We start from the raw sequence: 22,651 nt of genomic DNA on the forward strand, positions 1-22,651 counted from the left end.
AAAATAAGTATTATTTATATTAAAGAAAATAATATTCGCTTATTATTTATCAATATAATACAATACAAAAGTGTCGTCAGCTCTCTGCCTATAATTATATATTTATATTTACATACATTCTAGTAAATAAATATAGTGTTTTTTTTTTACCTTTGTGATCAGTATTTCAAACGCGTGTTGAGGTAATTTCTTTCTATATGAACTATATAGGCTGCGTTCGGGAAGCGCGCTATTAGCGCTATTGCATCATTCTATCTTTATCGCTTATATCAAGTATATAAGAACAAGGATCCGATAGAGAATAAGCAAATAGCGCTAATAGAGCGCTCCCCGAACGCAGTCTTAGTAAGCAGCTAGACACATGCCCTTTGATATACAATGGATTCTCATAAAAAATTACCGACAATCGAAAAAATTAAGCATTTATTCAAAGATGATATATTGCAGTCTCAGTTAAAAAGTTGCAAATTGTGTGGTGAATCAATTTTAATATCCAACTGATTACAAAACATAAAAGCTAAGATGAGTAAGTATTCAACCGACTTTCATACGACTTTCAACGATTTCCATACGACTTATCATGTTGAATAAAAAAATCCTGATTCGCCAAATTGGGAAGCGTATCAAATTTTCACTTATTTTATTAACGATCAACTATCACTGAATCTTATTATTTCTTTCTTTGTTCTATATTTGTGTTTATTTGACGCACACTTATGTATGCACTGTATATATAAATTATTAACCGAAAATCGGTTAATAAGCTTATGTCGGTAAAAATATAATTTTTTAACATTATATGTTAGCAGCTTTTATACTAGGTTGTCTCCAGGTTTCAGCATTTCCGCCGGAATATGTATCAAAAAAAATAGAAGCAAAATAATATAAAATGGAAAAATAAAAAATATATAATTATATTGAATTCTTTCAGGGCGAGTCAGGGCTCCCCCTTACCTAAAAAATTGTTCTATTATTTCGGTCGGCTTTTGCTTCAGATTCATATGAATGTCTAAGAGCTACGAGAAGAAATTCTAAAAACTCAATGTCTCGTTTTTGGTAACTAAAATATAAATAAAGAAATATAATTATCGTCATAATTTTAAATTAAAAAAAAATAATAAAATTACAATTACGAAGCTACGTAATTAGAAAATTACTCTTAAATGGTATAATTAGTTCTGCAAATGATCGTGCTGCATTATAGTAGTTTTGCTCTTCACTGGATTGAGAATCATCCGAAGAATCCAGCATCAAAGTTTTGCTGCTACTCTGCATAGATTATAGAATATTCTTGAGTAGATTCTGAAGCTGCTACTTCATTCGTGGCAGTAAAAAAGTCACAAGGGGCGAGGAAGAGTAGAAAAAAAGTGGAAAAGTGGAAGAGTAGTGATTGGTTCCTGCCTCACGACAATGCCCCTGTACAGCCTTGAGCGTTCAGCAGATTTTGGCTAAAAATAAAACGGTAACTGCGCCCTACCCGTCCTATTCACTCGACCTCGCCCCTTGTGACTTTTTTTATTCCCACGAATGAAGCAGCAACTTATATAAAGGGAGGCGTTTTGCTGACATTGACGAGGTTCAACGAGAATCGCTGGCAACCTTTAACAGCATTTTGGAAGAAGAATTGAGACAGTGTTTTTTGAAGTGAGAGAGACGTTGGGATTGTTGCATTAAGTCACACGGAGAGTACTTCAAAGGAGATTAAAAATTATTCAGAAATTTTTGGGTACTTCTTTGTGTATACAGTATATACGCAGTCATAGATTTGATTTATCTTTTTTTCCATTCTTCATTTTCTCTTATTCTTGTCTCGATCTGTTTTAGTTCATCGAATATCTGTTTTGTCCTTTAACTTTAGCCCAGTTTTTTTATTACTCCACCTACTTCATTTCTTTTATTCGTTATCTGAACCTTTCACAGCTCAACGAGTATCTTCATTATCATCATTGCGCATGAATGAATTTGCAAGCATGGCTTTTTTCTTTAGCGTCTCTTCCACCAAGCTTAAATTCCGGTCAGATTGAGAAAGCTCTCTCGCCTAAAATCCCCGTTTGTTATTGTTTTTTCCAGGACCGCGAATTCGTGGAGATGGAGGTGCCGTACAACGGTGCTCCAAAGAGGCCGGGCTCGCCATCGCCCCTGACATCCCCCGCGCACAGCACTGCCTCTAGGGGCGGCCTGCTGCAGTCCTGCTGCGGGCGCTGCTACCCCCAACGTTACCAGGTACGCGGTCGACGTATACTCGCCTCGATTACCTCTATAAACGATACCGCGCCCTCGTCCTCCTCCCATTCTCACCAATCGCAACCCGGTCGTTCGCACTATCAGCCGGCCACGGTCGATCCGACGACCGTGCCGAACGTCGTGTTCAACATGCCGGGCGATACCGATCGGCAGCGTCGTCAGGGCGCGAGCTCGTCCAGCCCGTACAACGAGACGAGGGTGTGAGCCGGGGTAAGGACTGTCGAACACGCGATTCTTAATTATTCGGCGGACGGAATCGATCTTTCGAAATCGATTGCCGGGGACGAAACGCATCGCGACCCCCGGTCACTCTCGTCGAATTCTGGAACTGTCGATTGGGATTCTTGTTCTTTGAAGATGATGTTATTGATGTTGGCTATCCCTGTCGAGTTCTCAGGTGTTGATAATAATTTACGGCGAATTTCTCGGATGAACTTAAGGGGAAAAAGAATGATGTCGCGAATGAGACATTTGTGGTGCATATTCTAGCCTTATTGCGTTGAAATGAATCGCTTCAAGTACGACGAAAGTATTACTCCTCTAAGCGCTCCTCGGCTCGACAAGGCGAATCCGACCTTTACTCGCGTGCGAGGGAGAATTAAATCGATACGAGAACGCGACTCGCACAAGGCTGGCTCGTATCGATTGTATAGTCACATCGCGAGTAAGGGATCTTAATGGCCTTGGCACATAGAAAAACTTAAGCAGTTAAACTTAAGCAGTAAGAAATCAACGGTATGGATTCGCTACCGCTTAGGGCCGTGCCTTAAGTTCTTGACTGTGATTGGCTGATTTGCTTACTGCTTGAGTTTACTGCTTAAGTTTTTCTATGTGTCCGGGCCTTAAGGAGGCTCTTACCCGGCTGCTCTAATCAATGTAGCAACCGAAAAATTATCATTAATAATTGGTTATAAAATTATCGGAAAATTAAATAAAAAAATAAATAATGATTTTTACATTAGTTACTATTAGTGTAAATATTAAAATTTATACAATAAGTTACTGACTACGTTAGTGCTAAAGAGCAGAATAATAACATGCGCGTGTTACAACGTCGTCTGCAGCAGTCTGCAGCTAAGTGAGGTGTAGCCGTGTAGCGTTGTAGCGATTGATGCGATGAAGAGATGGAGCCAAAAGAAAGATATAACGTGAGAATGCTGAGAGGGAAAATGAAAGGAAAATTCTCGAAAATAAAGGTTGTCAATGCGCGAGAGAATAATTATGCCGCTACCATACAGCGCAGAGAAAAGACACGTGCAAGTGAGGTTAGAAACTTCGCGCGATTTTGACATTCGGAAGATCATTCGCCTAACCTGTCGTACGTGATATTAAAACTACAATATCTTTTATAACTCATCGTCAACACCAAGTTTTCTTCTTATCATTAGAAAGATTATTATTTTAACTACAATTCCTTAGTTTTTTGTTTACCTGGCTCGCAAACTTGCCAAGAAAATACATCACTTCCGGTAAAAATTTTAGTGTTTACCATATGCCCTGTGTTAAAAATGCGAATTTCAATACTGATATTTTCAAAATTTTTATCGTCAACCTATGCTAAAGTTTTGAGCATCGGTTCGTTGTGGTTCACTTTACAACGTAATTTAATTTGATAAAGATTTGTCGTTTTATGACCGAGGTAAGAGCCTCCTTAATTAAACGAACGAACGTCTTGCCGAGGAGCGCTTAACTCGGATACGACGCTCTTCCAACCGAGAGAGCAGCTTAACGGTCGCAGCCAGTTGTTTCTCCTCATTCTTGATCCCTCATGGTCGTTCTAGTCGCTCTCAGTCAAAATTTACGATTAACTAGGGCCTCTGACGACAAAGACTAACTGCAATGCGTATCGCGAACGGAGAACGAGACAGAGGCGCGCCGCATGTACTCTGTCTTTCTTTGCAGGGCACCGTAGCTATACTCTATCTTCGTTTCTGCTGTCATTAACACAACGTGCAGTTTCTCTTCTCTGGCGAGAATGTTAATTATCCTTTCGGTACCGTTTGTTTTTCAGCGCGGTTAAACTTTCTTGAAGATTAAATCGTAGATCTAAGGAGATTAATGAAATTGATGGAGATATGTCTATTTATTCGGTGAGAAGATTGGATTTTTTGATTTTTAAGACGAAAACAAAAACAAAACAAAATTTCATTAAAGGCAAGAACGGGTCGAGTTACACCTAGCTCGCTTGTAGTCCATAATAACTGCGCTGAGTAATGAAATCATAGTTTACGTTCCTTTTTAGAAATTCATCAAGTTACGTCGTTTTTATTTTTTGCCAAGTCAAGATGCTCGTTGATACGTTTGTATTATACTTTATTTTTAATTAGAGATTGATAATATAGGGTTTTTATCTTGTTATGCGTTTTTGAAATAATGATTATAAAATACACAAGTTTATTTAGATGAATAATGTATTATATTATAATATAGAAAAGAGCTTTAATTTTCTTAAGTAGCACGAAGTTTAATATGCAAATTTATTTATTATTTTTGTAATGTATTTTATATAATAACAAAAAGAGAAACGTTTTTATTCCAAATAAGAAGAGTCTAAACTCGAAGAATATAAAAATGGCATAATATATAAGAGAAGTTGAAGGCTAGATAGGATGCGGTCAAGAAATTAATTCACCTGGTTTGCTCTTGATAGATCATCCCGAATTAAAGTCGACAAAGTTAAGTTAAAGTTGTTCTAGAGATAAACTTCGATTGTCGAAAGAGATTCATAGATTTGATCTGTATTGTCTATAATATCTCTGTCCAGCACTGCCGTTGAAGGTACGAATTTTGGATTGATATTCTTAAGCCGACGTTAGACTATGCGCTATTCGCGCGATTCGTGATTTGCGAGTCATAGTAATTTGTCAGAAATTTATTATTTGCCAACGTGGACCCTCCACTCTTCGCAATTCATACGAATCAATACAAATGTACCGATTCGTGGTGATTTGCATTCTTTGAATTCGTTGAGAAATTACTACGCTGGCGAATCAACACGAATCACGAATGCGAATTCGACGAATTTTCTCTCCGCACTATTTGCGAATACTAATACACATGGATTGCGAATCACGTGAATTACGAATACGCGCATAGTCTGGCGCTAGCTTTAGGAATTAGGCGATAATCTCGATTTTAATCTCCATAATGAGGGCGCGGCAATTAATAGGGTCGCCGACGTTTCGCTCGCTTGGTTTCTAGAGAGATTTATCGTTGAAAATGTCCAGATTGGCAGGCTAAATGAGGTGTCCAGCACATGCGAGCATTCCGTTCCGCTACGTTACTCTATTGACTAATCTTTAGGATTGCTCAGGTACGCGTTGACCGAAGAATCTTATCGCGCACATTTATCGCGACGAACTCAGTATTTTGTCGTCGGTAACTAGGCATCCCCGAAAGAAAAGACATTAGCTCATAGTAGTTGCTATCCCTTTATCAAATTCTAAATCGATGTCATAATTATAAAGATAGAGTAATGGCAAGTGCACTGAACTTTTTACTCTCCTCGTAATTTATTCTTCCATTTAATTTTTGATATTATTTATATTAATTGGACTCTATGTAATATTACTTAAGAACGAGAAGAAATAAATTAAATTAAATTACAATAGTTTTATATGTCGATATTTTTTCGATAATATTTATTTCGTCCGTATTGTATTTTTCTTCATAATTGCTTTAACGTCTTCCTCTCTCTCTTTATACAATTCTTGAATTTACTTAATTTATAACACTTAAACAATATTTGTTTTATTGTTTTTTTTCGCTTATTATGCCGAATATGATTTATATAGAAAAATTTGCCTTCAAGGAAATTATCACGGTCCAGATCTATCACATTGAAGAAAGCGCAATTACATTTTCTGGCGGGTTTCAATTTTCTCAGATATATTTTTGTTTTCATTCTCGGCGAGCTTCGCGATTCTTAAGTCTTGATCGTTTCGAATATCTGATAAGATGAAAACGGCCACGTGTCTGTCTCCCTTCGTTATTTCTTCGATTTTTTCCGACGTTATCTGTTTTCGTTTCATCACTCTGATTGTGAGTGATAGTTTCGAGTGCCGCGCGAAAGAAATAAGGTCGTCTCACTGGATCATATTGATACTCTGAAGAAAACTCACAGTGGGTTTTTCTGGAACATTTTGTCCGAGAATTGCGGGAAGAGATAATAGCTACTTAAAAAATTTATTACGTTGTTTTGTGTTATTTGCAAAATTTTATCAATATATTTATAGTAATAATACATATTGATAATGTTTATAAATGCAGTATGATTAATTCCCATATTTCTAATAATATATCACGTTATTGGTTGGTATCTAAATATATCATTGAGAGAGTTGTAGAATTATATTGAATATTTACACTGAATATATATCTTATCGCGGAATTATTGCTATATCTCTCGATGGCATAAATGGGATTTTCGAAGGATCGACATATTTTTTCATATTTGAGAAGAAACTTTCGCTTATCTCGCATCAAAGATCAAAGCCGAGACAAATTTTAAAAGGAACGTCGTCATTCAACGCATATTGATAGTGACGGTCGACATAAATTTACATACAAATCGATCTTCATATAACCAAGGTCAGTATATGAACGAAGAAAAATGTAAAACATGAAAAGTAATGAACAGCCATTCATCAACCCGTTCGACCAATAGATCCAGTACGAAACAGCGTTGAAATTCCATTAACAAATGCCTCTGTTATCTTGGCTTTCATTTTTTGCGACCCTACTCGACTGCCGTTTTATATCCTTTTCTTCTCATCTTTCTAATCGTCGGTTAATCCACAACGTAATTTACGAATAAGTTAAATTCTTATTACGCTCGTGAAATACTGATGGCGATTTTGAATGAGAACAATTTTTACAATTAGGCTACTTACAATATTTCATTTCAAGAATTATTAAGACCTAATTTTTATTACATTAATGTGACTTAATTTAGGTTAACTTATTTAATTAAAAATTTTTTAAGGTTTATGTTTTTAAAATTTTACAATATTTATTTACGCTTTTTAAAATAGCTGGTAATTTTTATGTTTAAAAAAAAAGTAAAAACAATTTTTTAATATATATATTGCGACCGTTTTATCACAAATATTCTTTATCGTATTTCGTCTTATTCTTCTTCTTCCTTAAATCATTACTCCTTTTATATCGATCATATTGTCGGTGGAGCAGTATTATCCGTCATCTGAAATATTGTCTTCCATTGAAATCATCTAATTTTCATGGAAGTTTAGTGAAGTACTCTTTTGTTTTATTTACATTGTAGATCCATGAAAGATCTCGATTCATAGGATGCCTTTGCCTTGCACTGATATAGAATTTGAGCGAGTCGCTCTTTTTCTCTCGATCATATCACAAATCAATGACACGCAACCTGTATTTTATAATTTCAACAAAAAGACTTTATTAAATTTGTTATTCCTAATTAAGTATTTATTGAATTTATATTTAATTGCAACAATTATATAACTAATCTTACGTGCTATTTTATATTTTAGATGAAGTAACAATATCACAAGTTTCAAATCTGTTAAATTAAACTTTTGTTTGCCTCTTTTCAAAGCTACATTTGTTTGTCAATTTTATGAACGATATAATTATTAATTAATAATTAATAATAATTATAATGAAATATAATTAATAATTATTAGACATATGTAATTTAATTGCAAGCAACTCGAGAAATGAACGAAAGAGGAGCTAGAATTACGAGGGTTGCGCGTCGTTGTGGTTATACAATTAGATCCATAGGGGATCCAGATCCGATAGAATCGACCCGTCTTCCAGCGATAGTGTCGACTCCCATCTCTCGCGGGGAGCGTATCTCTCCGCAGCCTCGTGTCCCATGTCTTCCATTTTTAGATTAACTTGACATATATCGCATCGAGTCCCTGCCCCGAGCTCGCGCCCGTCCTGTGCTCTCGTCTGATAATCGCTCGTATTAATAACCCGTAACTCGATCTATCCCCGTTCCATTAAAATCTCACCGAACTCTCCGCCTATCCGCGAGTACGCCGCGCCGCCGAAAGTTCAACCGCAAACCCGACCCGGTGTGGCCGATTCACGAACGAGCAGCCAATCGATATGCCGGAGACAAATCCAGCTCGTATTTTATTATTCATAGAAATCATAATTGTTATTTTTGCGAGCGCGCTAGTGTAACGTATTTCAGCTTGATCGAAACGCGAAGCAAATCCGCTAAGCTGGAAATTATATATTTAATTAAAACCTAAATATAAGAAAGAGCTACTTGCAAAGTGATCTTTGAATCTTCATATTTGTAATTATAAACAATAATTCAGAATTTACAGAAATTTCGATAATTTTCTAGAAAATTTGCGTATACATCTAAATTGGCTTCAACATAGAAATTTAATTAGAAATATATATCATGCATTCGTATTAAGGTAAATCGTAATAAAAAATTTATAGGCTTTGAGGCAATTAATGTTAAGATTCTTGTATTTTAATAGTTTCTTCGATGTGGACGGTTTATATTTAAATCTTAAGATAAGAATTTCGCAAACAGTTTCGCATTTCGATTTAGAATCTACGTGACGTTAGTGATCGCTGTTAAGAACTGGAAATCGCGAATTGGTGATATCACGAGCAATATTTCAGCAATGATGTAATTATTGCCGAGATAATCAGTTTAAATTCCGAAAGTGGCGGAAAATTGCGCGAAGAATTCCGAAACTTTTCCTTATCAATGTAGCGATATATTCGTCACGAGTAAAAGAACGAAGTTTCGAGATTAAAACCGCCAGAGGTGGGCAAAAGGGTTGATCAATAGATTTTTCTACCCTAAACTAGCTTTAAGATGAAACGAACTCTTCCCTTGTTAGCTCGACGATAAGAAAAAAGCGTTCGAATTATTATGATTAATTATCGACCGACAGCGATAATGCAACCGCGGTGACAATGTAGGAGCTCGCACGGTGCGCGAGAGATGTACATATATATAATAATCCATTAATGCAAGTCATAGTTTCATGAACTCGTCGAAAACTGGCTTGCGTTGACGATCAAACGAAAAAAGTTTTGATTTCTAACTTTCGTGCGACTTTAATTTTTCTCATTCGCAATTCGTAATCTTCCTTCGCAGCGGGGAAATAGCAATTTACAAGTTTATAGTTGTAATATCATCCAATTGGAATAACTTTTTTTCCGTCTTATTGTCTTATAATTATTGTTTCATTTCAGAGCATAAATTAAAAATGATCAACTGTGTTGACAATCTCTCTCGATTGTATTGTTTTAATTTTTTTCTTCCTCCAAATTTCAATTGATTAAAACGAAAGCAGATGTAATACATGTTGAAATTTCAAACATTTTTAACTATATTATTTCTTCAAGCTGATCATACGGGTTGTTGTTATTGTCTTGTTGTAAGGAATTTAATTGCGATGTTATCGATTAATCGGATTACTTGAGTATTTTTTCATTTCAAATAGATTTCCGATCGTTTCCCAATCTGGGTGACGCACGCCAGTCTGACATAAGTTTTCCCATTGTGATCGGTTCACGAGAAAATACGCGGTCGCGCGTCCTTTATTTATTTATTTTTTTTCCACGGAGATCCATATATCGACGTCATTCATTCGTCATGCGATCGATTATACGTGGCGATTAAGGGTTGATCGCGAACCAGCGTGTGATTGTCAGGAGAAAATAAAAATGAGACGTAACATGATTTCCTGGAGAATATACAAATATTTATCTCAACTTGTCGTGTATTTGATTGAAAATATTGTCACATCTAGTATTTCTATTTTCTAAAGTTTTTTTCGCCAAATGTCGTACTTTGTTATTTTGAGAGAGAGTTACATTTTTTTATACCTTTGAGATTTTACATTAGATTAAAATTGATTTGCGAGAGAACGGTTGTATTGAGAATATTCGTGCGCTGTGTCGAAGTTTTTGATCGGCCCTTGTTACATTTTAGCTACGAAATACTTGCCACATTCCAGAAAATGGTCTGTTACTCTCGATAATGTAATTATTTTTTTTCCCCACGTATCGCGGCCTAAGCGTGACATGATGCAATCAAATCAACAAATAAGACTCAAGGAAATAAAGAAACTGAGATTTTTTAATAAACTTCTTCATTCCTCACATACTCTTTTTTAGGCAAATATAAATAACACATTTTTTTGTATAAAGACTATAATCAGAGCCAGAACGAACATGAAAATGTTTGCGGCATTGAGAAATATTTTATCAGTTTTTTTTTTCAGTAAAGTGCAATATGAAAGAGAGTGGACTTTGTTTTGTTATTTATTTTTAAATGTACATACGTTCGTAATGCGTATGGATTATACGTAAAATAAAATATTGTGATATTTATATTTGCATGAGTTTTTTTATGTAAGATATAAAAACTATGACATATTAAAAATATTTTTGCGCGCAATTTGTAACGTTAATACGATTATTACTTATTATTATTACCTATTATTATTACCTATTGACAACGCTATTTAGATATCAAAGAAAGAAATATTTAATATTAAGAGATATCAATATTTGACGACTACTGATATATATATATATATATATATATATAGGTGTTATTTTTATTTCTTTTTCTTTCCTCATAGAGGAAGCTTTGTTATCGTAAATTCGTATATAAATCTTTGATCGCGTATAAAGTTGGCTCTAATCAACCAGATGTTAATGAATTATATATGAAATAGGGGTAGAAGAAACCAAAGAAAAGATTGTTTTTTGAGTTTTTAATGTCAATATGTTCAAAGTGTTCTAAAACGTCGAAATGTTGTATTAAAAAAAATGTCGGTATGTGTGTATGTCTGTGCCAAATTTACCGAAATTTCTATATCTCCCGAATTGATCAACCAAATCTTAACAAATTATATATGAAATAGGGATAAAAAAACTGAAGAATATAATAGAATTAATAAAAATTGCTAATAATCAAGGGGTTCTTTTTTAATAAAATTTTGAATTTGCAGAAATGTTTGTTTATGCTTTAATTTCCGCAAATTTGGAGATATCAATCTATTTTTAATTTTATTATATTTTTCAGTCTTTTTTCTACCCCTATTTCATATATAATTCTTTAAGATTTGGTTGATTAGACTCAGCTTTATATGCGATCAAAGGTCCCTAATTTTTAGAAAAATGTCTGTAATAACTTTAACTTCTGTAAATTTTAAGATATCGGTCTATTTTTTATTTTGTTATATTATTCAGTCTTCTCTATTTCTATTTTATGTAATTCTTTAAGGCCGGTATTCATAGTCGGATCTTATATTCAAGATCGTCTTAAGTATAGTCTTAAGGCGTCATCAGCCAATCAGAGGGCTGTATTAGCATCTTAAGACGTCACCTCCTCTATGAGGAAGCCAAGTGCAAATTTTTAATTTGCACCATTTTTTTAATTGTTTATAAACTTTTTAAATCCAATAAACGGTTATTAACGATCGCTAATATCGTGTATAGCGCGGTAACGGGATATAAGCTAGTTATTGAGTTGGGAAAGGGATAGGAATCGATAGCGCTAATTATAACGGGCAATTATCAGTGTGAAAAAAAATGGTGGGAAATGCTAGTCGGGCAGCGAGCCAAAAATAAACGTTTGACAAGAAAATCGCTGTCCGTATGCGCAAGTTTGCACGAGTTTTTACAAGTTGCTGTATATAACCGCGTGTGTGGTCATCCTTGCACAATTATCGACTTTGAGTTGATACAACGGCCCTGACCTTAGGGTTATGCCACGTGATGTATAACGCTTAGGATAGAGAAAGTAGGTTTGATCGTCCTTTTATATTTTTTCGTAAAGCGGCATTCACATCGCAACTATCATCAATTATACATAAAAATAAGCGAATTAATCTATTATATAAATATATTGATGTGTCCTTTGAAAAACCAATTTTTTGACCAAGTAAATCTACGTTTTTTACGATCCGTGATTAATGAACGAAGCAATAATCAATTATAATATACATTAAAATGAAGAATTTGTATGCTAAATTGTCTACTTAACATACGTTAAAGTTGAAACTTTATGTAATTAGCATGGAGTAAGGGTGCGGTCACATAAACTACTATTTTCCGCGTAACGCGTATTGCGTAACCAATCAGAAACGCGAATATGCATAATCAAAAATGCGAAACGCTTCTAATTAGTTACGCGGTTACGCGTTACGCGGAAAATACATGTCATGTGACTCCAGCCTAATTAGTTGGATTTTAATTACGCGCATTTCAGAATTTACACTCCTTTCGTTATGTCAATTTATTTGCTATATTTTATGAAGAAAATTTCTTGTCAAGGTAAAGCGGAGGGATCAATTTTCAGTCAGAAAATAGCATCGACTTAGAAAATGAGATGCACTCTAATGCGTATATTTTGCACAAAGGTATCATTCTCCCGATCATACCTTTATTATAGAAATATATTTTTAGTCTCCTCGAATGCGTCACGCGATGCGCGGCGTGTATAATTAGAGATTGAATTTATATGCAAGAATGACGGAGAGTATATATGCATACCAGGAGGCACGCGAAGCCGAACGAAAACAACGCCGGTCTTAATTCATTGACAATAAAAGCATTCATTAACGTACGACGTGTTACAATTTTCTTTTTTCTCTTTTATCATATTCATTATCAGCATCGCGTTACACGCTTGCACACATAAGCGCACGATTCTCGATTTTTAGCTGCCAATACGGATTCCGAACGCAGAATCGAGCAATTGAAACGTTGGCGAGCAACACATTTTGAGCGTTCGAGGGATTTATCCGCTCTCGATACCTCGGCGAGATTAATACGGCGAACGCGATTATTTATACAGTCCGCAATCGCACACATGCCATACGTATATACAAGTCGCGTGTGCGGCTTGGCATATATCTGTACGCGGCGTGCAGTTTGTACACGCTGAATAGCAAGTGGCATACCCATGTTGCAAAACGATGATCGATCGGTTGGTACAAACGCCCGCGCGTGACCACCTATACTGCGGGGATACATCGCGAATGCACGTCGTGTCATGAAACGCACGTGTACAACTCTGATCGACAAATTAATTTTAATCGCGGTAATGTCAGGGATAACGATTCAATAGCCGCGCGGCGACTAGTTTCGATGTTAAGGAAATTGCTTTACGCCGTGTGATAGCGTTGGCGGACAGAGAATGGTCCAATTAATTAATGTTGCGTTCTAATTTAGAAATGCAAACGACATTAGCCTCTTTATCTATTTCCTTTTTTTCTGACGGGTATATAGACAGAGATAACGTTGTAATTTTATACGATGTCCGTGTAAATATAAATGTAACAAATAGAAGAGACTTATTTCTTTATCTTTTATACGCATTACTTTAATGAATGTGAATTCGAATAGCGCGTTGCGATTCATTTAACTTGTGAGATAGAAAAGCTGAAAGAAAAGAAATCTTTTAAGAATTGTGTATCTTAATAATATAAGCTGTAGATTACTATATCAAAGAGTAATAACTGCTAATCTAGTTGTAGATTAAATCAGCAGGAAGGATCGAAATTAGATTTGCCGGGCAAAAGGTTCCAGTCGTTTCTTTCAGTAGTCCGATATATATTATTAATGAAATAGCAGAATGTTCGCTCCGTTCCGTCGAGCACCGTTAATTTAATCGCTCGTGAAAAGTCCAGGAGATTCCGAAGGCAGTTTCCGGTCATGCAAGCGCGGCACGTGAATAATTCATTCGTCAGAATCGGCCGAGTGATATATTCGTTTTCTTTCGTTCGGACCGCGCCGGCGGCCGCGGTAGCGTTTCAATTAAGGCGAAGCCCTTTCGATCAACCGTCCTCCGCTAGTTACGAAAACTCTTGTTGATTCTCTGTGTACGTTCGAGGGTGAAAAAAGCGAGATGAAAGGAATGTCAGGATAAGGAATACACAAGCGACAGACGGCCTTGCTAATACGTGAACTCATTAAGCCATTAAGCTTCGTTTTATTCGAGCTTTTCTCTAATACCAGTCGTTCCATTTTCACCAGCTTTTTGTTCGGCTCGATGTTGATTCTCCGAAGAAATCCGTCGCGCATAAAATCGTCCGATCAAAATCGACACTTGGCATATATTTTCATATTTGCATTTTTTTGAATATATTGTTAAAATATCAATGTTGCGTTTTCACACATTTTTATTTTTAATGGTGCTTAATTATTATGTATATTGTTCTTTTAAATTAATCGAAGCAAGAGATGTATAAAAGAGTAAAGCAATGCAGAATAAAATAATCTATTTGCTAAATATTGTGACTTTTAATTCGCCAAAAATCTAAATTCGAGATTCTACATGATATACAATGTTCACAATAAAATTTGCTGAAGAGAAATCTCCTTTAAATAATTTGTAGTGTATGCATTCTTTATAGGTCAATCTATATATATGTATTGTATATATATATATATATATATATATATATATATATATATATGTCGATCTTGTATTGAAATTGATATCCGGTCTGTGTTAATAATAATATTTCTTTACAGTAGAATTATATGCGCGTTTCAAGGCATTAATATAAACTTCTACTGTTCTTGTGTACTTTGAGTCGATTAATCAAGACGGACAGCGGTTGATAATTAACCGCATCCGAGTCTATTAACGCCAACAATAATAAGCAGCCGCATTATGCCTTGGTTGTCCGCTATGAGAAATGCGCTCCGTTGCGCGACGTAAAATATCGATTCCGTAATTCCGACCTGTGTCATTTACATTGGAGTTTTACGTGATTACAGGCAATAACAAATGGTTAACAACGAAATGCATTTTATATTATTTTAGTTTACGTGAAGCTTTGATTGTCAGAAGTATGTATATATACATAATTTGATGGTTTTAAGAATAGAAATTATAGTTAAACATTAGTCATTGCACAATGAAAAACCATAATTTGTTTTGCATAGTATTTTAAGTTAAAATTTAATTTTTTTTAAATTAAAACAGTTGTGATTGTCGAAACTAATGTTGTTATAGAAAGATGTTAAAAACTGGGAGAAATCATTATTAAAATGGTTCTGATGATTTTCAAACATAAAAAATGTTATTGTATAAAATGTATGAAGAGATACTATTTAATAGATTTTGAAAACTCGCAGCAATAATTTGTATAAAACTCCATCTTTCAAAAGATACTTTTATTCTTATATCGTTTTTTTATCATCCTATTTTTATTCTTTTATTGTCTTTTTCTGAAAATTAGAAAACATATATCTTGAGATCTCAACCTATCACTTATATCTCGGCTATCTTCTTTTGTAAACAGGGTTGATTACCTTTTTGATTTGCCAATAGTTGTAATAAATGTTGGAATAATTGCATAGCATATGCATTGGAGTTAAGTACACGTCATCTGCAAAACACAATATATGTTAGCTTTAAATAGAGCTGTCTTATTATACAACTAGTACTTGAGAGAAACGTCTTTTGACGTAAAAAGTTTTAGTTATTCTACATCTTTTATGAATGTGTGTGTGTGTGTGTGTGTGTGTGTGTTGCTGTTTAAAATGCTCAAAGCGCTATGATAAATTTAAACTCGGTAGGCGTCATTCAGCATATGAGTATATACATAACAAAGGAGTGTAATATTCGAAAGACGCGGCCTCGTGTCTTTACACGAGTGCTTTGCAACGCAAATTGATGGTCTTACACGTGCCACACGAGGCGTTATACATAAGCATGTAGAAAGTTGCATGTGAGTTCATAAATCATTGAGTCATATGAAATATTGATATGTTATTGTTACAATCTTAATTCGAAAGAAATGTTATTGATATACAGTTGAACATTTTTTAAAGCTATTTTTGGGAACTATATTTATGCAATTTTAGAATATTTGAAAATGTAGAGGGCTTTATTTAATTATTCTTTCTTTTTAGGTAATAATGCTATGTATATAGAACAAAGTAGAATTTATTAGAAACTCTTATAATTTTCTAAGTGCCAGAAATATCACGTTTAAAAACACAATAAATTTATAATTGTTTTAATTTTTAACGTACGCTTATATAACGCAAAGAATTTGGAACTCTTTGGTATACCTATACATTTTTTTTTAATCTTTTACATGAAAACTATGATATTTCGTGACCTTTCCAAGGCGTAAATAGAGATCATAAATCATAGAAACATGATAAATACAATTATTGTTAAAAACGATTATTAATTACGCAATTTTTTGTTTTAATTTTTTAATTAAAATAGCAACATATTAATTATTATCTACTTTTTTGACACTTTATATTACCATGTAAAAGAGTATGTAATATTATATGAATGAGTAAAAAAAAATTATATATATTTTTTCATATAATTTTATATAATGTTTTTTTTAAATGCAATTAATTGAAATATAAACGAGCCTAAAGAGATCAATTTGAAAAATAGTAATAAAATTTAAATAGACTGTAGAAAACAAGTCATTTATAATAAAAAGAAAGCTCAACTTTTAAAGATTTAAATTTTCAAAACTTTTATACAGTTCAAAAGGGGGGGATTTCATTTGAAGCAAATCCAGATCTTCATGAAAATTTCTTGTGTTCGCGGACATGAGAATTCAATTAAGCTTCTCTCGCGAAAGTTCGTCCCGTACAAACACATCATCGGTCTCCTCGGACCAAAAAGTGAAGAACTTCGAGAAAAAGTCGGCAAAAAGTTTGACACGGCTGATTTGCCGGTCTTCAACGTCAGTGACGTTTTATCGTGACGTTGTAATATCGGTAACGGTATAGTCATCAACGCGTAACGGGTTTTTGATCCCTTGATCCGCGCAATTAATCACGATCAGCCGCGGGGGCGACTTATCGCTTTTTATGAAGACATTCGGAAGTTAATAGATCGTATCACGAGAGATCCGCGCATTAATATTTATAATTTTCCACTTTCGTACCGTCTAAAAAGTCATCAGGACATCGCGCGCGGACGTCGGCAATGACGTCGCGTCGGATTAACCGGCGCATTATGCACGCTATAATGTAACACGAGTTGCTTTTATGAATAATGCATAGCCGAAGGAACAGCGGGAGCCTGTAGTGGAGCACCCACTTCAGATCAGCCAGGCAAGACAAAATTGAATCTTAAGTGTACGTTCTAAAAAGCTCCGTCAATCCACTACTCGTCGTCGACCCAGTAACGAGCACCGCCTTTTTGATCTTCATCCCCCGGCAGACTCTATTACTATTAATTGTTAACCGAGTGACAAAAGAACTTAGCTCGCTCGATTGAGTATTTTTAATTCAATGTCGTACTTTACTCGAAACCTTCAATGATTTATCAATTAATATGGATTGCATAGATTATTATTTTAATTTGAAAATGACGTTTATATATATATGTATATATATATATATATATATATATATTTAATAATATATGCAACGTGTGACACATGATACATATTAAATTTGAAATTTATTGAAAGAATTCTGTATATATTTAGCACCCTGAAAACCTAACAATAAGTAAATTGACACAGATCGACAAAGACTAATTAGAATAAATAAAAAGATTGTAGATGATTGATGTCGGTGTGTGTAATAAGAATTAATATGGAATAAATAAAAAAATACAATTAAATTAAATGTTGGGCTGTTCTTCCGAAATTAAACATCCGTGCTCCGATTTAGGTGAAACTTTGTGAATAGGCTCCTTTTAGATAAAAAAAGACATATACCATAAGGATTTGTTGCGACTCCAAAGTTTAGCAACTTTTTTAACATTTTTAACTTGCTGCCTCCGCTCATACATTTTCCACGCGAAACGAGGTGCCACATGGGTTTACAATTTTCCACGCGTGGAAAGCCCACGCATGTATTTTGAAGGCACACTATGTGTCTAGTTTAATAATGGTGGAGCTCCTCGCAGGGGGGCGGAACCTTTACTGTCTCCACGCATACACTTTCCACGCGAAACGAGGTGCCACATGGATTTACAACTTTCCACGCGTGGAAAGCCCACGCATGTATTTTGAAGGCACACTATGTGTTTTCACGCGAGAGGAGTTGTCACATGGGTTTACAACGTTTCTGATTTTCTGAAGTTTCGCCAATAATGATTATGTTATAACTTTGACGGGTATGACTTTATGGTTATTTACATGGTGAAAGGAAATTTCCTTCCACCATGGTTGTTGACATTACTTGAGAGCTGTTTTGGTTTGTAATACCTATACCGAGTTAGTTCGCTCGTAATATATGAGTTAATTCAAAAAAATATTTAAAAAGTTGCTAAACTTTGGAGTCGCAAAAAATCCTTTTGGTATATGTCTTTTTTATCTAAAAAGAACCTATTTACAAAGTTTGATCTAAAATCTGGAGCACGGCCGGACGTTTTTGGAAGTTTCGCTAAATGTTGATTTCATTAGACTTGAAAAATTTAAATTATAATATATTGAAATTTTTAAAATAAAATAATTATGTTCAGGAAATCAGAAAACTGAAAATGTGAAAAATTATAAATTAAGATACATTAATAATTTCATAAATCAGAATATAAAGTGTAGGATTAAAATGCTCATTGTTGTAAATTATTTTGGTATTATTAGTTAATTTTATAAGCTATATTGACTCATTCTAGTAAGAATGACTTTGTCTTGATTGGCATCTGTCACGAGATTAATTAATTCAAGTGCTATCTTATTATTTGAAGCTGCGTCGAAATTACGGGAAGCGCCGTTAGATCCGCTCGGTTGAAAATACTCGCTCGAGCGTGCCGAATTTCTTCCCTAACGTACCAATTACATGTCACTTAATTTATATGCAACACATGTAAAGCGCGTAATGTATGATTATACGGTCCCGAATTTACTCACGTTGTCGTGCGAGCAGTCGCTAGCCTGTACATACATAACATCGTACCAATAGTATATTACACTACAAGGGCCGAAAGTTGAGTTTTCGGCCCTGCGCGTCATGATGCCCCGAGGCGAAGCCGAGGGCATCATGACGAGCAGGACCGAGATTTCAACTTTTGGCCCGCGTAGTGTATACGATTTTTCTTCATAGCCGGTCGAAAGTACGTTATTAATTTTCCTTTTTTAACTTTTAATGTTAATAAGCATGTTTTTGATGCTTGCCCCCGACATTTGCGGCACGAGCGAAGCGAGTGCTGCTGGTCGTGGGGGCAGGCATCAAATACATTCGAAGAGTCAAGTCTTGTCATATTTTGTAAAAATAAATTAATTCCATTCTATCAAAAATAGCCCTTACAAAAAAGTATTACTGACTAAATACTTAAAATCTCAGTGATTTAATACTGTCAATATTTATTTGGGAAATACTGGGAAAATACTGGTAGTGATAAATATTATAGGTAGTGATTAATACTACACAGAACTACTGGTGCTTAGTATTGAATTACCTACCGATATTTCGATTTCCGATATTTACCCGACATAAAAAAAAATTATTTTTTTTTCAAAATTTTATTACTATTTTATAACTAAATTTGTTTCTTAAGATGCAGTCTATAATTATAAATATTTTCTCGTATTTAAAAAACACACTTACCTTGGTGGGATCGAACTCGGGACCTCTGGATCGTGAGCCATGCAACTGCCTTACGTGGTAGACTACTTATTAATTTGATGTAAGTGTTATATATAGTCTACATGTGTCATAACCAGCACAAATATATAATTTTTCAAAAATCATCTTAAGAAACAAATTCAGTTTAAAAAGAGTAATAAAATTTTGAATTGGATATTAAAATGATATCTTCAGTACTATTTCAAAACTTAATTGTACACTTTTATCACGACGAATTAGTACAGACCTTCATATAAAATGTATTTGTGCCTTACTTTTATCTTTTTTCCTTAATATTATCAGGAATTACACACCCATTATAATGTTTCTATACAAATTGTAGTACTGGTCAGTGATTAATTTCACATGGAATATTCAGTTCAGTACTTGAGTATTAATATTGGCCAGTGATTTATTACACATGGAATCCTTGGTTCAGTACTTCAGTACTAACATTGAAATACTCATCAGTAATTCAACACAAGTATTTATTACACAAGTATTTTTCACCTAGTATTAAATGCTTTCTCATCAGAAATTTAATACTAAGTATTCAATACTCGTCCTGTATTAAATACTACTTTCATAAATTACTGACCAGTAATAAAATACTATGCAATACTTGGATCACAGTGATTCAAGTACTAATAAATACTTAATTTTAGTATTATTAATACACAAAATAAGTATTTATTACTAACCAGCTAGTAATACTTTTTTGTAAGGGAGATTGTATCGATCAACAGACTTCTTTGGCAACGTATCTGTATTTATTATCAATCGCGCTTCTGCATCGAAATTTCGTATAACTTCTTCCTCGTCTACGGATTCATCAGATGACATATTGACAGAACAATATTGATGACTATTTTTAAGGTTAAAGGGCGTTAAGGTTTAAAGTTATAGAGAGCGCGCGTGCACTTTTCACAAGGAGTAAATGTTAAACTTTCGTCCCTGCTATTAGGGACGAAAGTACGTACTTTCGACCGAGGTATGAAGAAAATATATTTGGCCGTGTAATTGCATGTCCAATCACAGAATTGTTATTATTTTGCATAAACCGCGTCAAAGATTGCATATTTATATGCGCGTTAAATTTCGCTCCATTTCTATCTCGAGTATTTCTAGCTACAAGTATATATTAGAGATTGCATTAGATATAATATACCGGTTATACAGATTGTCGCAAATAAGTTGCAAATATTTTTAAGAAACATTTTTTTTTATTACAACGTGTTAATTTTTTTTTTAATTTTGCGCCTCCAATTATTCTTTTATGCGTCAGAAAATTTTCGAACTTAATCATTCACGCACACTAATTTTATACATCTAGAGAATGTTTTCCACGATACACTATACTTTCTGCAGTTTATTGTTTAAACGATCAATTCATCATTGTAGTCTCGATTTATTTTTTTTGCAAAAATCGACCGCTTGCTCACTCGGCTAACACATATTTTGCGACATTCTGTATAATCGCCTTGTGTATATAACTATACTAATGTATTTGTATATACTCTGTATCGTTTATATCAACCGCTTCTTTCCGGTCCGAAATCTTATCCCGTCACAGTGAGCAAGATTAATTGCGTATTATTCGTTATCCGCGTCGAGCCGCGTCGATTCCAGCCGGCCGGATGATTAATCGATGTGGAAATCGAGCCGTTTCCCACTTCGTTAATAACTTGGTAAAGATTCTCCGCCGCGTCTGTCCGAGTTACGATTTTGCCGTCAATTCGCATTGATTAATTGGTGTCCAACAGGTACGCTGATCGGCTGTAAACGCTACCGGGAGCACCACGTTACGATTGTCTCGATTGTTCTTCACGGAAAGTTCGCATGACGCAAATTGTCAGCGCCGGTCATCCCGATCATCGTCGCGACGTGAAACTAGTAGTGTCAAAATTTACAAAAAATACACTTGAAATCTTTTTCTAAAAAAAAAAGACACTAGTGACGTTTGGATAAACACCAACTAAATTGTATCTTTTATTATTCTTTTTTTCTTATGACCGCAATGGTTTTGTTTCTAACAAATGTTTTCCAATGTATAAACTTGTTTCTCTGTATGTGCAACATTCATGTTTCCAGTTACTGTTATTGTTACGTTTTGGAAACATTTAATAATTCCATAAATATTGGAAACTATTCTCCTACAATATGTAATGCATTTCAAAAATAATTGCTAATGTGCATCGTGATTGTTTTCTCCAAGCGCGATTAATTCGCTGAAAGTCAAACCATGTTTGGTAAAGCAGACAACAATTGAGACATGTGTATATATATCTAATACGATTGTTTGTATATCTTGTATCATGAACATGTCGATACATTTGTGAAATGTTCTGTAGAGAATTTCTTCCTATTGTAAGGTAAGAACTAATAATGTACAGATCGTCTCTCTCTTTAATTCCCGACTTCGTTTTATCTATCGTTGGCCGTTTTCGTATTTTCGTCGTTGGTGGCACAAGATGTATCGTTCGAAACATGCACTTTTCTGATTTTCAGAGCACTTTATATAAATGTGTGTATTAATTTATATGTGCGTAATTATTAATTAATGTTTCTTATAGTTCTTTCATAGACAATCTCGATTCTCGAGTTTCGCAATAAAATCTAATTTCCCGAAAATTATCGAGAAAACATATGCGAACGTGTGATCTTATTCTTTCGCGCTTGGGACACTCGTTATCACGGGAACAATTTGACGGGAAATAATTGCGCCGAAAATTGCATTGCCCGCGGGGGCTCATTAGTTTTCCGCTTCGCCGATTCTCACGCGCGCAAAACGCGAGCGCGGATTCGCTTGAATGCGAAATCGTCGCACGCGCGCCTTCGCGCGTGCATTCGA

General features: G+C 34.6%; 1 protein-coding gene across 9 annotated transcripts in view; it reads left to right on the forward strand.

The window, feature by feature from the left end:
- Positions 1-22,651, forward strand: part of Shal (potassium voltage-gated channel protein Shal) — a 222,411-nt gene that overhangs the window by 166,358 nt on the left and 33,402 nt on the right. For 6 of the 9 annotated variants that reach the window (XM_077405680.1, XM_077405679.1, XM_077405676.1 and 3 more), the window contains exon 4: positions 2,071-2,223. In XM_077405680.1, coding sequence (XP_077261806.1) covers positions 2,071-2,223 — 153 coding nt within the window. Of the gene's footprint in view, positions 1-2,070; positions 2,224-17,283; positions 17,359-22,651 lie in introns of all 9 variants that reach the window. The other 3 variants (XM_077405682.1, XM_077405677.1, XM_077405681.1) reach the window with 2 other exon arrangements.

Source organism: Temnothorax americanus, unplaced genomic scaffold (assembly GCF_048541705.1).
Source record: "Temnothorax americanus isolate GAGA-0224 unplaced genomic scaffold, ASM4854170v1 Scaffold2, whole genome shotgun sequence".
NCBI lineage: Eukaryota > Metazoa > Arthropoda > Insecta > Hymenoptera > Formicidae > Temnothorax > Temnothorax americanus.